The sequence below is a fragment of the Diospyros lotus genome, chromosome 14 (genome assembly GCF_014633365.1).
Source record: "Diospyros lotus cultivar Yz01 chromosome 14, ASM1463336v1, whole genome shotgun sequence".
NCBI classification, from domain to species: Eukaryota; Viridiplantae; Streptophyta; class Magnoliopsida; order Ericales; family Ebenaceae; genus Diospyros; species Diospyros lotus.
In genome coordinates, this window is record NC_068351.1 from 1,350,022 (window position 1) to 1,367,078 (window position 17,057).

Sequence of the window (17,057 nt, forward strand, 5' to 3'; positions counted from 1 at the left end):
TTCGGGAGAATGGATAGTATGCATATCATATATTATTATATAACATATATAACATTATATTAACTATATAATATGTTATATACCGAATGCATAATTTCGAGAAAAATGATTTTTTCTTGAATTCATGGATTCAGGAGAATTGATTTTTCCCGAATCTATGAATTCGGGGTGCTTATCAAATCCTGAAATTTGGGGTTCCTTGAACACCTCGAATCCCGGGGTTCGGGGGCATCCCCAACCCCGAACCCCAGGGTTTGGGGTGGGTTTCAAGGCGTATTTTTTATTTTTTAATTAATCTTATTTTTTTAATTCATCCCTTGTCTATGTATATGTAAATTATGTTATTGAACTAGTGATAGATGTTGTAAATTGTGTTGTTTCTCGCCGAAACATGAATACTCGTTATCTTCTTTGCCAAACTCTACGTAAATAATAGTAAATAATAATCTTCCATCGCTAGTAGTAACTGCTGATAGTACTGGTAATTGGTTATGGAGAAGAGAACTGGCCTGAGCAACCATAAAATACCTTTGGGGTTCGGGGCTTCAAGGCACCCCCGAAAGGTATTTTTTATTTTTTAATTCATCTGTTATGTAAATTATGTTATTTAATTCATCTGTAGTGTATGTAAATTATGTGATTTAACTAGTAATCGATGTTATAAATTATGTTATTTTTAAAAATAAATTATATAGATGCATATTCTTTGATAATATTGAGAAATTATTTTAATTTTTAAAAATATTAATAAATTTCGGTTGTCTTATATCGATCTACTATAACTGTTGCTATTTGAATAATAGAATAAAATGGCTATGATAATGGTGGGTGAGAAAGTGGGTGCACGCGCTTGAGGAGTAATGGTGAGTGATTGATCGTCAACGATTTAAATGAAGGGCAAATATAAGTTTTCATTTGATGATATTTTAGGAATATTAAAAGTGGGTTACGGAGAGCAAAATCTATGGTTACAAATAGAATTTTCCTTTTTCATTTTGGACAAAGTTAGCCATTAGAGATTATTAAATTTTTAGTGATTTTATTAAGTTTAATATTTATTAAGACCCGAGATGTTTGTTTTTTATACATCAATTAAATTAGGGTAATTAATCGCTCGGATTCTCTTGAACTTAAATTTGAGTTTGAATACGAGAAAGAGAGAGGAGATCTAATTTGTGATGAGGTTTTATTAAAATATATTACCATCGTCGAAAATCAAATCGAATTTAAATCTAAGAAACATCAATTTGGGTTTATCAACCTTAATACATCTCAATTTTGTTAAACTTAGAAGAGACATGCACAAGTAGGGAAGAAACTTACCAAGATGATGGCGGATTGCGGCTTGAAGAGAGAGCATCTTAAGAGTCTTTCTACAGGATTAGACAGATTGACAAACAGACTTACAAGATGAGGATTAAAAAATTAAAATGCTCTCACTCACATTATATTAAAAAAAGTATAATACAATATCAGCGAGGTCATTCTAGTATTTCCGCCTCTATTTTGTAAGTCTGTCTGTTAACCTGTCTGGCTCTCAAAAAATTTTCTCACGAGAATAAGATGAGAGAGAAATTTAAATGAGGAAAGAAGGAAAGGAAATAGGAGTTTGTATGTGTAAGGGTATTTTAATATTTATTTGGGATTAATTAATGAGAGGAGTAAATTACATCATAACATTAAATTTCAATGATAGTAATATTTTTTCGAAACTTAGCGATAACTTTTACAATTATTCTAAATCTCAATTATATAGTATCTAAAGGGTACTTTGCCCCACATTTTCATTATTCATAGATATACGTCTTTATCAATACTACTAAATTTGCAATATATAAGATTTGTTTTGTGTGGGTTGACATGTCAAATGTTATATAATAATAATAAGATTTATAAGATTTATATATATATAATTTAAAAAAATATAGCTTATTTCATATAATCTGTGTACCACTTTTTTTTTTATAGGTTATATTTTTTTTTTTTTACTTTTGTCTACGTGTGGATCTTATAAATATTATTATTATATAACACCTAGTATATCAAGTTAATATGAACACATTCTCTCTAAATCAATTTTATATGTTAGATAAAATTGTATCAAATCGACTTAAGTTTTATGAAATTGCAAATTCATGAAAAATAATCCTTTTTATATGCATTAATATAACAAGTATTTTTGTGCTATTATTAGTGAGTTGTTTTTTTCTTAAATTATTTATATAATTCAGAAGAATAAAACATTATTAGCTAGCATGAGTTTGGGATTTTCTACTTGGTCTTCCTCACCATAATTGGCAATATGTCTTTTCATTTTGAAATTTTTGTTCAGACTAGGCATAGTAGCCAGCCACATTGGAATATGTCTACCCCGAATTCCTCATTATTGTTCATTTTGAACAAAGTTAGCCACTAGAGATTATTAAGTTTTTAGTGATTTTGATAGAATTTTAATATTTATTAAGATCAAGGTGTTTGTTTTTTATGCACCCAATTAAGTTAGGGCAATTCATTGCACAGATTCATCTCAAATCTAGATTTTGAGTTTGAATATGAGAAAGGGAAAATCTGCTTTTTGGTGAGGTTTTGTCGGAGCCAATGTTTGGAAACCAAAATGAACCTAAATTTGGGGAACAAACCCTCATTTTGGGTTCACCAACCCTATGTTCATCTCAATTTTGTTGAACTTATAGCACACGCATGCACACACAATCAGGGAAGAAACTTACAAAGATCGATGAGAATATGAGGAGAAGGAAAAGAAAATTAGAGGAGAGAAGAGAAAGAGGGGTTTTTCCATATAAAAATATTCTAGGCATTTTAAAATATTTAATTGAAATTAATTAACAACAGAGATAAATTATATTATAATATTAAATTTCAATCATAATAATATTTTCTCAAAACTCAACGGGTGACTTTATAATCATTCTAAATCTCTAAGATACACACTTCTTTAATTTTACGTAGTAACCTTTGAGATATTCAAATGGTACTTTAGCAATGCCTCGAATTTTCATTATTCTTAAGCATGCATCTCCATTTGCCTATCCTACTAAATTTTTAGGTAATATTTATTAAAATGAGTAAAATAAGATAGTATTAAGATAATTTAGCTATAAAGTTCACGATAATTTCTTTGAAAATAAAGAGAAAGTCCAAGATAGAAAGTCACATGATTTTTTTTTTAGATAAATTTAACAAATACAATAGAAAATACTTTTATTCGGAATATTTTTCATATCCTACTATTTTCAATCTATATCTTCTTTAATAAACACTATCCCAATATATAGGGTTTGTTCTGAATAACAAATTTACAAAAAGCTTATAATGCTAGACATAAAAATATGAAAGGCGCCTCTTAAAGGGATGCTAAAAGCCCAAAAATTAGGTTGAGCTTTTCACTTAAAATTTTGTTTATAAATTTATAACCAAATATTTGAGTTTTTAACGATTTTCCAATAAAATAAGTTAAATAAAAATCATAAATAAGGGCTAATTTTGAAAATAATCTCTTTTTTTTTTTTTGTTGCAAATTTACAATTTTATCTAATTATTTTAATTTTGACAATAAAATCTAAAATGGTTCAATTGAATGTAATTTTATTTATTGATTTAAAAGAAGTGTATTTATACTGACTTATCATATCATATGTCATATAATAATAATATTTGTAAAATTTATACTCTAATTTTTTTTTTGTACATGTGAGTCTTATAAATATTATTATTATATTACACTTGATATGTCAAATTAATATAGATACACTTTATCTAAATTAATTTTACATGTCAGATAAAATTGTATCAAATTGAGTTAATTTAGACCTAATTAATAGAATTAAATTATTTTCATAGTGTGCTCAACAAAAAATAAAAAAAGGTAATATTATTATTTTACTTATTCGGTGGAATTGGGCCGTGGCAGGGCCCAACAGTAGGCTCCTTTGGCAGATTGAAAGGCAAACGACGGAGAGTGGCTGAGAGATTCTATGCGTAACCGAAAGCACACACTCAAATCGCAGAAAGTCATCCGTCACGAGATTGCTTCCTGACAAAGTCCCAATCACATTCCTCTTTATATCCTTCTTCCACTCACTCTATACGCGCGTGTTTCTCACTCTCCTCTTCGTTAAACACTATTTATTCAAATATATAAGATAAGACTATATTAAAATAAAATTAAAATATTTTTTAAATTAATAAACAAAATGATTAAAATAAAATTAAGAAATATTTTAAAATTTTTATTAAATTATTAAATAATTTAAAATATATTAAAGACATATAAATATATATTTTTTATATGTAAGGTCTTAACAAAATTTATCTAAAAATAAATAAATTTATCTAAATATTCTGATATAAGAAGATACGATTTTTTTTTAATATATTACAAGATAAATTTAATAAATATAATATAAATTATTTTACGTATTTCACATTTTATAACTCAGATCTTACTTTAACAAACAAACAAACGATACCTTAAGAAAACAACACATGGATCGCATGTGAACTCTGTAGCCTCCATGAGAGCAGGTGAACGTGCAGTGCACGTCCTCGTCAAGAACGTGAAACAGAAGCCTCTCACCGCTCTTAAACTCTCACAGTCACTGGTCTAGCGATTCGGATGTGCAGCCAAGATGGCAGCGGCGCAGAAGACCGTCACCCAAGCTCCCCCGGTGCAGGCGTGGTTCAACGCCACGTGCGGAGGTCAAAGGCACCGCCGAGTCGCCGCGCTGCTGCACATGAGGCTCTACTGGGGCAAGCACGCCGAGGTGCTCTTCCCGGGCTGGCCCGGAAACAACGCCGCAATGTACGCCTTGGCTCTGGTCTTCGTCTTCGTCTTGTCTCTGCTCGTCGAGTGGCTCTCCCACAGCGACTGGTTCAAGCCCCAACCCCACCGCGTGTCCAAGAATTTGCTCCTCACCGCGGTCCACGCCGTCCGGTTTGGGCTCGTGTACATGGTGATACTCGCCGTCATGTCCCACAACGGCGGCGTGTTTTTAGCCGCCGTTCTGGGACATGCCGTCGGGTACTCTTTCACCGGTGGTCGCCGTCTACTCAACGGTCGCCGGTGAAGTGGCGGAATTTCGTTCCGGGCAGATGAAAAATAAAGAGCATCATTTTCTTTGTTCTTTGTTTTATTTTTACTATCAATTTCCTCATTTTTTCGTTAGAAGTAGCATTCAATAAATGAGCGTTTCTTCTGGGCTTTACAACACGAAATTGGGAAACTCAAGCCCATCGGACTTGGCCCAATAACAGAAAACTTGAAACTGGTCACGGCCCAGGCACAAGCCACCACCATGAAAATCTCCAACTGTTAATCCTATGTTGTTTTATTACTATTGTTAACATTATTTCCAAAACGCACCCCTTGTATGTGACTTAATTGATCAAAATATATATTTTAATTTCAGTGCTTACACGTATTTTTATTATTTTAATTACACTTCTGAATTATATAATTTCGAGTGAATTGTATCTTTAAATTTTTGTTGTTTAAATTATATTTTTGACTTATACTTAATTCATTATTATTATCTATCGAGATATATAATTGATTCAAAAATTTAAATAAAAACAAACTAGCACCTAGAAGGGCTAAGGCATGTGTTTGGCCACTTAATTGTGAGCATGGGCATATGTATAGTGACATCAAATCAATTCAGAGGTCGATTATGAAATTCGAAAGAAAGATTTGAAGTTAGAAGAGCGTGGGAAGGGTATGATGGATGGACTGTGCCTTAGATGACAAACAAGATGACACCACGGGCAATGAGTACAAATGATTGAGACAAGGGGGGAGGGGAGGGGAGGGGAGGGAATCAGAAACAGCGCGGCGGAGAAACCAACAAAGTAATCACTCACTTGGGTTGGGGTGGGGTTTTGTTGAAAGTTCAAACCCAATTGCTTTGCTTCAAGTTGAAGACAAAGCAGCTGCTGCTGCTGCTGCTGCTGCTACTACTACTACTCGTGTGGCAGGCAGATGAGTGAGTTAAGTCTTTGTTCTGCTTTCCAAGTAATTTGATAGTTGGGGTTTGGAGGTATGGTTGGTTGACCTGTGACTCTGGACTTGGCTTTTGAGCTGTTTTTGGACTCTTGCTCTCTCGTCCGCTTCTAATTCCCCCAATTAGGGGTAGGGGTGATTAATTTAATTGATTCCGGTTGAGATTTAAATTAGATTAAAATCAAGATTAATTGATAAACTTTTTTCTATTAAAAATCAGATCATATACGGATAGAATTAGGCCCAACTAAACTACTAATACAATTTATTAGGTCTTTAGACTAAAATTGAAAACAGATCCTTGGTTGGATCCAAGATCAATTTTTCAAATCAAACACCAAATCAAAATTTTTGGATCACCAATTATAGATCGAACTGAATTTTTCAATCTGGTCTGAACAAAAATTTCAAAATCCGAATTCCCAAAACTCCCCCAGGAAAAAAACAAAAGTGATTTAAATGTTTTACAGGTTCTATTCCCTTCCTCCAAAAATCTTTTTTTTAAGAACTATAATTATTAATGTTTTTTTAACTAATTTAAATACGTTGATATTGTATGATGTACGGAAACGTCCCCCAAGAGTGCCGTTTCGGCATTTTCAAAGTATTTTCTTTTATAAAACTCAAAAAAAAAAAACTAAAAATATTTTTAAATTATTTATGTAATATTATTATTTTATAATATTAAAAATATCAAAAACACGTTTTCGATATAAAAATTTATTTTCAATCACAAAATCTTTTAAGAAGAAAAAATTTCATTTTTAGTTCAAAATTGTAACTTTTTGTAAAATTTATTTGAATACATTATAAATTGAATAATATTTTTTTATATTACAAATTATATTTATAAAAAAAACTAATTTTATTTACATATTTCCTCACATTTTTATTTTTTTATCTTTTTAAAATATATTATTTTCATATTTTTATTTTATATTATATTTATTTTTTATTTTTACCTCCCAACAACCTAATTGATATTGATGGGACAATATCATAGTAAGCGAAGTAATTATACAAACGTAGTGGAGAATCGAGAAATAAATAGTCAAGGGAAAGAATGGGAGAGGATGGGCGGCAAGTAGTGGCTGGCAGTAGGGCAGGAGGACCCGGGGGTGGGGGGAGCAAAGATGGGGCCAGTTCGGTGGGTTGGCCATGCGGTAAAAGATCTTCTGCTCTCTCGTATAAAAGCAAGCTACTAAAGTCTACTTCTTTAAAGCTGCCACCCTCCACTCTCTCATACAATCCCCCATCGTCATCCACTTCCCCAATCTTCCTTCCTTCCTTCCTTATTACGTAGGCGTTAACGGCAAAAAGATCTCTCATATGTACATACACACAGCACCTCCTTTTTTCTTCTTTCCATCATGACTACCCTGTTATTATTTTTATATTATTGTCGTTGCTCCTGCTGCTAACACACAGCCCGTTTCACTTCCTCCCTGAGAAAGACTTCTCCCTTGAGCAAAACCCCCTTTCCCTCCCTTTCTATTCAGTTTGGAGACCCCAGTGGTTAGACAGGAACTTTGGTTCGGAAGGATTATTAACCTTAAAATCCCACACAAATTTCTGTAAAATATTACATTTCACTAGCTGCTGGCTAAACTTAGGAAGAAGAGCATAGCAATCAACAGGGAAACAAGTAAAGTGCATTGTGGGTTGGCAATTTGGAAGCCTGACCAACGACAAAGGAGAGAAGGCCCAAAAGCGGAGCTCTATACCTCTCTCTCTCTGTGTCAGTAGTTGATTAGTTTAAGCAATAAAAGAGCGGATATTTAAAGAACCATTCAATGGTCAAAAGCCAGCTTCGAACCATGTGACAGAACAGAGAGGGGCAGTTCTTCCTTCTGGGCACCTGTGCCACATACCTCAAAACAAACCAACCATTTTCTAGATCACGCTAAACAACAAAGAATAACGATTTAATAATATTTCATTATTGATATATTATTGATTGATTCCCGGCCATTGCGTGGAGTGATGGACGGGTTGGAATCAATTCGGCTACAAAACAAACCCCTGTTTTCATCATACAAAAAGACCCGACCCACCCCAGCCCCAGCCCCGTTTTCATCATATGCTTTGGCTTGACACACAACACTTATTTTTCATCCAACCATTCTTCCAAATATTATCTTCTTCTCCTTCACATCTTCTACGGGACACGACAAGAGAACCCACAAAACCACTTCCTGGTGCCTCGAGCCAGAAAAAACAAACCAAAATCAACCGAGAGAGCTGTTGCTTGCAACATTCCCCTGCCCCATCGTCCCTCCAACACAGATCTTTTATCTGCTGCTCCAAAAAAACAAAATAACCATTTTCTTAATTTCTTCCTACAAATCATCATTCATCATCATCCTCTTCTTCGTACTACAATTATATATCTATTCTATAGTCCTACTTATCCATTGCAAGCTAGCTAAAACTACCAACAAACTTCCCTAACTTCCCCTCATTTTGCAAACCTTCACAGAACTATGGTAAATCACAGAGAGGGTCTTGACAGCAGAGTGCAAACGGTCAGTAGGTCCACTCCTGTGGAAGCCGGAACTCGGGGTTCATCGCAGGCTGAGGCCGAACATTGCGCTTCTGAGACAATGCCACGTTATTCCGGTGCCTCGAAGCTGCGTCTGGCATGATCACAAAAAACAATGAGTCTCGCAGAGTCTAAGCCTAGACCCATTAAGGGATATTCACGAACAAGGTTGTTTGGAATCTCACCATAATCAAAAGAGAAAGTTCCGCTGTACCGAGTCTGAACCTGGGATTGAGCATCCATGGCCTCCAAGTTCAACTTCAAGGCCTGAACCACTCTGTCCGGAAGCAGCACTGTAGAACAAGCTGAAACGATAGCAAAGAAACAAACATCCTTAGAAAGACAGACGGAACAAACAAATCAAGGTTCAAAAAGAACCCCATAGAACTAGAAAAAGATGGAAGACTGACGACAAAAGAAATTAACAAAGAATCAGAAAACGATGTATACCTGGCTTTTTCCTGGCCTCAGTTGAGCTACTTAACCGGCGAGGCAAGAAGACCCCGGTTCCGGCGCATTCCTTTTTGGCACCAGCGTTCCCAAGAAAGACCGCTCTCATGCCGGTACTGTTCGGCGGCTGCTGCTGCTGCGACTGTTGCAGAGTCGGCCAAGCCGACTGCGAGAGGCCAAGAGGGCGCCCATTGTTTCTTGCTCTGTTTTGAACCATTTGGTGGGTCTGGTTCTGCTGATAAAGCCCAACCGGCTTCGCCTGCCCCCAAATAGCCGAACCCTGTTGCTTCATCATCTGTTGCTGCTTGAGTTGTTGAAACTGCAACAAAATCACAAACAATAAGATCATGACAAGGACAGGAAGAAATGATAGGGCGTAATTGACGGTTTACTCTGGCTTACCTGAGCGACTTGCAATTGGCGGTAGGAAAGGGCCTGATTCGAATGAAACCCAATATTTGAGTTGGGGTTTTGTTTACCAGGGGGGCCCAGAAGTCCCCTATTTTGCGCGAACGCAACGGAATCTTCCATCAACTTCATCCTCGCCACTTCCCCTGCGGCGGCGTGCAGCAGATCCCAAGCGCCGTCCTGGCGGTCGGCCGGAAACGGGGCCGGCGGCGGAGACACGCAGTTTGGGCTTCCCCTACTCGAGCCCTGCTTACAGCCGCAACCGCCCAGGACGCCACACAGAGTAGACTGAGGCGACCCGGCCATAGGCCAAACCTAAAAATCACACAGAGGACGCCAAAAAATCAGAACACGAACACAACCAAAACAAAAGCTGAAAACAGGACAAAGGCTAGAAATATACCTTCTGGGCGTCGCAAAAGTCGTCCTGGAGAGTGGAGTGAGCCATTTTCCGGGTCAGCTCAGCGAGGTAATCCTCCTCGTCGCTCTCCGTCTCGGTGGAGCTCAGCGACGAGCCCTGTTCAGAGGACGGTCCAAACGAGCCGAACCCAGAGGGGTAATCGAAGGGAAAAAACGAGCCGGCGTTAGAGCCGGCGTTCTTGCCGTTGAGATTGACGGGCTTGAAGTCCATAAGGATGTCGTCGTCAGTGAGAAACTGAGGCGGCAGCCAAAACTCGCAGTCATCCAAGCCCTGCGCCATCTCCAATATAAACAAACAAAGGGGGATTCGTAAAGGGCTTTGCTATGGGGTCTATCTTGCTGCTTCTTCAAGATTCAATGATGGCTTCACAAAGGGTCCCAGGACGTAGACAAAGAGAAGCAGAGAACGGCGAGAGAGAAAGAGAGAGAGATAGAAGAGAGAGACAGCTTAGAGCATTAGTGAGCCTGCGCAGAGTTGGCATTTTAAGAGAGTGGAGGCGAAGGCTGGGGAACCCTAGTTGGGGCCTGTGCTCTGCCGCTCACGTGCCGCTACAGCGGCTGCATTACACGCGCCAATGAAAATGCTTCGCTTCATGCAAACCACTACGGTCCGGTCCTCTCCTCCTCAGGCTTCCACTTAGTTGCTTTTGGAGGCTCTCAAGTTTAATTAAATTATTATAAATTTAAGTCTTAAAAGCTACAAAGTTGGTGCCTATTTGACATATAGTAATCCATGAAATTTGAATTTTGTGGGCACAAGGTAAAGGGCTGAATAACAACAGAGGCATTAATTGGAATCATACAAGATACATGCCCATAAGAATCTTAGATCTTGTATGTATATATATATATATATATATTGAAGGGCCCGTGGGGCCCAAAGTCACTTGGGGGGAGAGGAGGGGGGATTGGTTTCGTTTAATAACAAGAGTCAAGACACTATCTTACTAATCTTTTTTTATTAACTCTTAATTACCTTGCAATTGTTATTATAATTTAAAATACGTTATAACTTATAAATCCTACCCATTAAATGACCCAATCAAAGAACGAGATTATAACCCCTAGAAAGTTTGAATTCAAATAATATTTAGTAATCAATCACTAAATTAGAGCTTAATTAGCAGGAGGAGGAAAACCCTAGAGGGGGACGGTGGGAGAGGACGTGTAAGCGCCTCCCATTTGCTACAAATCACGGCATGTTCCTGCAGACATTTGTCCCCATCCGCTAGTCCACCTGGCGCCCCCCCCCGCCCCCTCTCGCATGTTCTCCCTTGACACTTTTGCCCCTCCACTTTCCCTTAATCCACCAAATCTGCCCCCCCTTGGCAGATTACCAAAACTGCCCCTGTTGTTTTCAGGCGGATCTGCTCTCAGATGATTTGTTGACAGCCAGAGCCAGACTGCATTCGGCGCCGATCCCACCGTCCACTCTCTCTCCCATCCGACGTCCAGGATTTAGTTTTAATATGGTGGAACCGGAGGGCTGTGTTTAGTGAACGAGTTGGGAAGGAAGGAAGGAAGGAAGGAAGTCGCTTCGGCGAGGAGACAAAGTATCGGAAATAATAATAATAATAATATTAAATACTAAATAATATATCATAGTAATTGGGGGGTGACGTGGCGGGAGCTTAGAAGTGGAAATGCGGCAGGTTTAACCGTCCCTCTGTCCGCCAGGGTCAAACCTCCGTCCATCGGCCATCCTTTGCGGCGGCTGGTGTCCTTTCCGCTTTCAGAAACGGCACTGCCGGCTCTAGACGGCTTTTGCCTTTTCCGCACCATTACTTCCATTCTTTATTCTGCATTCATGGCACAATTAAGGGGGGGGTGTGTCATGGGTCATTTAATCATAACTTTGAAACGGATTATTATCTTTCAATAATCACACCTAAATCTCCCTTATTTTGTGCTAATGAAGCATAAATCTTATGGTCCAATAATCAGATACAACCTTTTAGAAAGAAGGGTAGTGTGTGGGAGTTATTTAGTGTACGGAATATTAATTGTGTTTATATCAAAGGTAGAAACGGAGACGGTAAACTACCCTGTTTCAAGGGGTGACAGGGACAGGCTTATGGGCAGAGGGGGGCAAGCAAAGGAAGCTGAAGATGGTACGAAGGCGGCCACTCTCTGCAATTTTTTCTTCAGAGTGCAGCTGAGTTCCACCACATAAATATATTGTTTTAGTAATAAGCCAGATTTTTTATTATTCTTAAAAGAGGGAAATAAATGACTTTTCCGATGTTTCCCATTGAATTAAGGAAACAAGAAAAAGCAGAGAGCGGCCAGGAACGAAAAAGCAAAAGGGTAGGAAGCAAAGTTGGGAGTGGAGCTAGAACTTTCTCCTGTTCCCTTGTGCAAAAGCGCTCCCAAGGCATGCCTTGGCTTGCTTCCTGTTTCAGTAAGAAGATTGGACGGTTTGAAGAAGAAGAAGGAGAAGAATAATAATAACAATATCAAATCAAATCCACGCCGAAAGGGGAGCTTAAGCGCAACACACAGTCGGACGGCTACGTCATTTTCTTAGGCTGAATAGTGAGTGGTTATAATGGTCAATCACCAAAGCCACTCTCTCTCTCTCTCTCTCTCTTCCAAAATTCAAGCGAATGACTGGCTGGCTGCCTGCTCACTGCTTCTCAAGTGGGTTCTGTCCAGTCCAGTCCAAAGGACCCACCTCTTAGATTTTCCTGGGCTTAAGTAAACTAATGTTCCATGCTTCTTTGTGTTGTGCCTAGGAATATTGCAACTTGGGACCAGCTCCCCCCTGTTACATTGTTTCAAGTTGCTTCATGCCAGCTACCAACTGGGTTGTAGCTGAAGAAGCCTTTTGGTTTGAGTCCTGTATCGAGCTGATTCATCAATATTTATGTGACATCTCGAGATTTAAGCAAGCAAAGGTGATGATATTATTACTTGAGTTTTAGTGGAATATTGTCTACCATTTGGGGTTTGGGATATGTCCATTTCTTCGGTGGATAGAACAGATAAGGGGGGGAAATTTTATGACAAATGTGTGGCAGCACCAAACACGAAACAGGGCAACAATGGGATTAAAGGTGAAGCAACCGTTGAGCATCAGTACTGATTCTGTGCTGACAAGGGGTCCATTATCATTGGCCTTTAGTGTGGTAGATATATAGGCAGGCACTCTTATTAATCTCTCATGTGATGTTTGGTAAGTCTCATGATGCCAACTTATGCATTTACATATATATATATATGTATATATAAAGAGTACCCAGAATGACAGAAACAGGAAGAAGTAAGGAAATTAAAACAAAAATGAAAAACTTGAGAACATAATGAAGGGAGAATTTAAACTTGTCTGTGGTTGACGATGGAAGCTACCCGTGAGTGGTGGAGTCCAGGTGGAAGGTGGGCCCTTCCAGTTCTTAGCTGGGTCTGTTCTAGTTTATGACAGTAGGATTCCAGAATGTCAAAATGTGTTGCCCTAATTATTGACACACTCTGCCTCACAACACTTAATTTTGACGTGACTATCAATACAAAATATTATTATAAATGTCACTTAAATATACAGACATGATGATGCATATCATCTATCTATATGTATGTTGTTTGGAGTGAGCTTTAAGCTTGCTCGCATTATACCCTCTGCTCTCTTTTGTCTGCTTTTTCTTCTTCTCTTTTTCTTTCTTTTTTTCCCCTTCATTTTGGGATTTTTCCTTTGCTAGCTTTTTACGGCTGGGCTGGCCGTGGAAAAAGCAGGTCACTTGTCTACCCTACATCGTGTTCTCATGGCTTCCTTTTCTTCCGCCAGTCACAAGATTTTGTGCTATTCCACCTTGATGATTCATCCTCCTCCCCGCCCCCAAAAGATAGTTTGTAGGGACGGCTCTTCACATGATCATCATCATCATCATCAACAACTAAGCATAAGCAGCATGACTGTGACCACTACAGCATCTATGTGACGATGCCCCATCATTCCACCCCTACTAGATCACTCACTAATTAAGTACCCTTACTACAGAAAAACGAATTTTTATACTTTTAGACCATAAAATGAAAACAGTGGGTGGGGATCTGAACGCAGAAAAGAGGGAAGATTGAGCAGTGTGAGTGTGGGGTGAGGGCACAAATCACAATCACAATCACAATCACAAGGAACGGAAGCTAATTGGGAGGCGGAAAAGACGGGGCTAATGAAGGTCAAACATAGGTACGTACCAAACCCAATTGCGCTCGGAAAGTGATGGACCATACTCAAAACATCAATTGGATTTGTTGGCTCCATATCTAATCAAATCAACTATTGCCAAAAGATCATCCACCATGCTTTAGCTGCCCTGCAACTGCAAGCAACACCATCACTGGTACCCTTTTCCTGTGTAATTTGTGAATTATTATATTGATTAAATAATGATGATTATAAATATTAATTGACAATAAATAATTTGTTGGACAACAGAGAGAGAGAGAGAGAGAGAGAGATGTGGGGGATCTTTTGGTATTTTTGTCACGCTAGGGTGCCCATGTAGACAGAGAGGGGCACATGGGGCCGGACGTGTATGAACCTTTTGTTTATGCGCCAGATTCAGATCTCTTGCTAATCACCGCCTTGTTAATGAAAAGGTCGGGGCACGTGGCAGGCCACCGTTGCGACAGGTAGTCAAGGCAGCTTGCCCCATCTCCATGGTACCCTCCAAAAATTATTGCGGTGCTCATGGATGAATTAGGCCTGACACGATTTCGAAATCGGCGGTTTCGATTTTAATTTCTGCTAGAATGGAAATTAAATCGTCTATAGATCCTTTTAATTTTCGTTCTCTAATGGTTCACTTTGGTTCTTAATCATTTTAATTCTGATTTGAATCCATTTAATAAAAAAAAGAAAATAAATAAATTTAATTTATATAAATCAAATTATTTAGGTATCCTTTCTTTTAAAATTTAAAAGAATCAAAGGTGATGTGATTCACTTATTATTTAAATTTATTATCTATTTATTTTAATTAGAATTACTTTTAAAAGTATTAATTATTGTGTATTGTATTATATATTTTAGATTTATTTTTTAATAATTTAAATCAGCTCCAATTCTGAAATCGAATCGTAACTTTTCAATTCCAATTCCAATTTTTGAACCAAAATAGAAAAGATAGTTTCACTATGATGTATTGCTATAATTGTACGAGGGCAAAATACATATTTTAGCCATCTACCTGCAGCCTTTTCTTGTGTTAGACAGTTGAATATTTTGTTATTTTAATTATATTTCTAAGAGATAATTGTATCTTTAAATTTTTATTATTTCAATTACACCTCTGAACAATACTTAATTTATTATTCTTAACAAATTTACTGAGTTGTGCAATTGACTTTAAATTACATAATTTAATGGTGTAAATAAAATAGTAAAAAGACGAGTGTTAAAAAAAATAAAAAGTATAAATATACCCTCAAACTTTGTCCAATAGGCCATTTGGCCTCCTTAACTTTGAACCGAACCTATCATACCTATTAAATCTTGAATTTAAAACAAATATGCATCTCATTTTGCAATTGAGCGTGTGAGAGATACACGCACCAGACAGAACTAGGCTTGCGGTGTGGGAGGCGAGCAATCGATCAGTCACTTGCCTTCTTATGCTGGTTGGCGGCAGCGACAGATACAGGTAGACAAGTAATAGTAATGGCATGGGTGTGCAGATTTGGGCCTATGACATAAGAGGCGAGTGGTCGGTTGGTTGCTAGCCTCCTTTGTGATTGTCATTGACGACAAATGTGCATAGACAGTACTAGACCAATAATATCAACGCAGGTAACTTTAGGTTGGCGATGTGGGAAATGAGTGATCATCTTCCTCATTCATCGATGACAAGGAGGAAACACCAAGCTTTGGAGGCTATTATTCACCCATCACTTTCTCATAGATATGTGCTTTCACATATCATGCTCGTATGAATAAAAAGTGCATGATTGGAACAAAATTGTAAAATGATGTGTGTTTGGTCCAAATTTAAGAGTTGAGGTGTATGATAAGTTCAATCCAAAGTTGAGAGGGTCAAATAGTTTATTGGGCAAAGTTTGAAGGTATATTTATGTCTTTTACCTAAAAAATAAGTGCAAATACAAGAGCTAAAAAATATATTTGGCCCTCGAACATAGCTTTCATAAATAATTCTCATACATTAATATGATATACATATATTTATAATAATTTTAGGTAAATTAATAAAAAATTATAACAATAAGTAGATTTATTGATAATTTTAAATATGATTATCACAAATTTAAGTAAAATTGATATAAATTTGTGTGCAATATATTACTTATGGGGTTTATTTGTCAAATTTATATGTGTAAATTTGACATAAATTAACCTTATTTTTAGTTAAAATATATTTATTATATATGATTTTAATTTTAATATTGAAAAAATAATTAATAATAAATATATGATACTTTAAAATATTTAGCACAATTGTCTTAAACATTGTAAGAACACAGAACTTTATTAAATTGGAATGGCGGCGTGAGGAGGAGGGCCATTATTTTAACATGTTAAATTAATTATATTTTATTTTTAAGGTTTAAATCTTTATTAATGATTGATATGATGTATAAAATATAAAATATTAAAAAAAACAAATTTGGATTAAAATAAGATAAGGAGGATGGGGTTTGTGTTAGTGGGACAGCACGAAGAGGGCAGAAGCATGGGGGAATGTGGCGGTGGTGGGGGGAATAACGAGGAGGAGTGGGAACATGTCTGCCTTGATTGCCGGAGGAGGTTTCGGGCGGCGCTCCGAACGCCGTCGTTTCCATCCACGGCGGTGCCATTTTGTCTTTAACCGCCTCCATAACCATACGACCGGACCAACCACCCTATAACAAGACCCAACAGTAATATTAAAAAATAAAAATAAAATAAAGTAATGAAATGAAATGGATTCCTCGATTCTCATCTAGTGGGAATGATGTTGACCATCTGTCCCCCACCAAATAACCCTAAATTCTAGTTTCCTAATTTTTTTTATATTTAAAAATATAAATATAATTTAAATAACAAAAAATTGATTTATCATGTGAAAAAATTCAAATCACAGAAATTAAATTAACTAAAAATATAAATACAAGAGTGTAATTAAAATAATAAAAAATTTAAATAATCACTCAAAAAAATATAAAAATATAAAAAAATTATGTATTTGGCCGATTCTTCCCTGTTTAATGTCCTTTTATAAATAAGTC

The 17,057-nt window shown here is 36.9% G+C and overlaps 2 protein-coding genes across 2 annotated transcripts; one reads left to right on the top strand and one right to left on the bottom strand.

Moving 5' to 3' along the window:
• The first annotated feature begins 4,622 nt into the window (after positions 1 to 4,622).
• LOC127790677 (copper transporter 1-like) lies at positions 4,623 to 5,417 on the top strand. The gene has a single exon (XM_052320272.1). The coding sequence runs from the start codon at positions 4,650 to 4,652 to the stop codon at positions 5,085 to 5,087; it is 438 nt and encodes a 145-aa protein (XP_052176232.1). The 5' UTR covers positions 4,623 to 4,649; the 3' UTR covers positions 5,088 to 5,417.
• Positions 5,418 to 7,937: 2,520 nt separating this feature from the next.
• Positions 7,938 to 10,304, bottom strand: LOC127791235 (uncharacterized). Its single transcript, XM_052321093.1, has 5 exons — positions 9,823 to 10,304; positions 9,414 to 9,734; positions 9,012 to 9,330; positions 8,747 to 8,866; positions 7,938 to 8,655 (listed from the first exon to the last, which is right to left on the bottom strand). Exons 1-5 carry the CDS (start codon positions 10,117 to 10,119, stop codon positions 8,546 to 8,548), a joined length of 1,167 nt encoding a protein of 388 aa, XP_052177053.1. The 5' UTR covers positions 10,120 to 10,304; the 3' UTR covers positions 7,938 to 8,545.
• Positions 10,305 to 17,057: the final 6,753 nt, after the last annotated feature.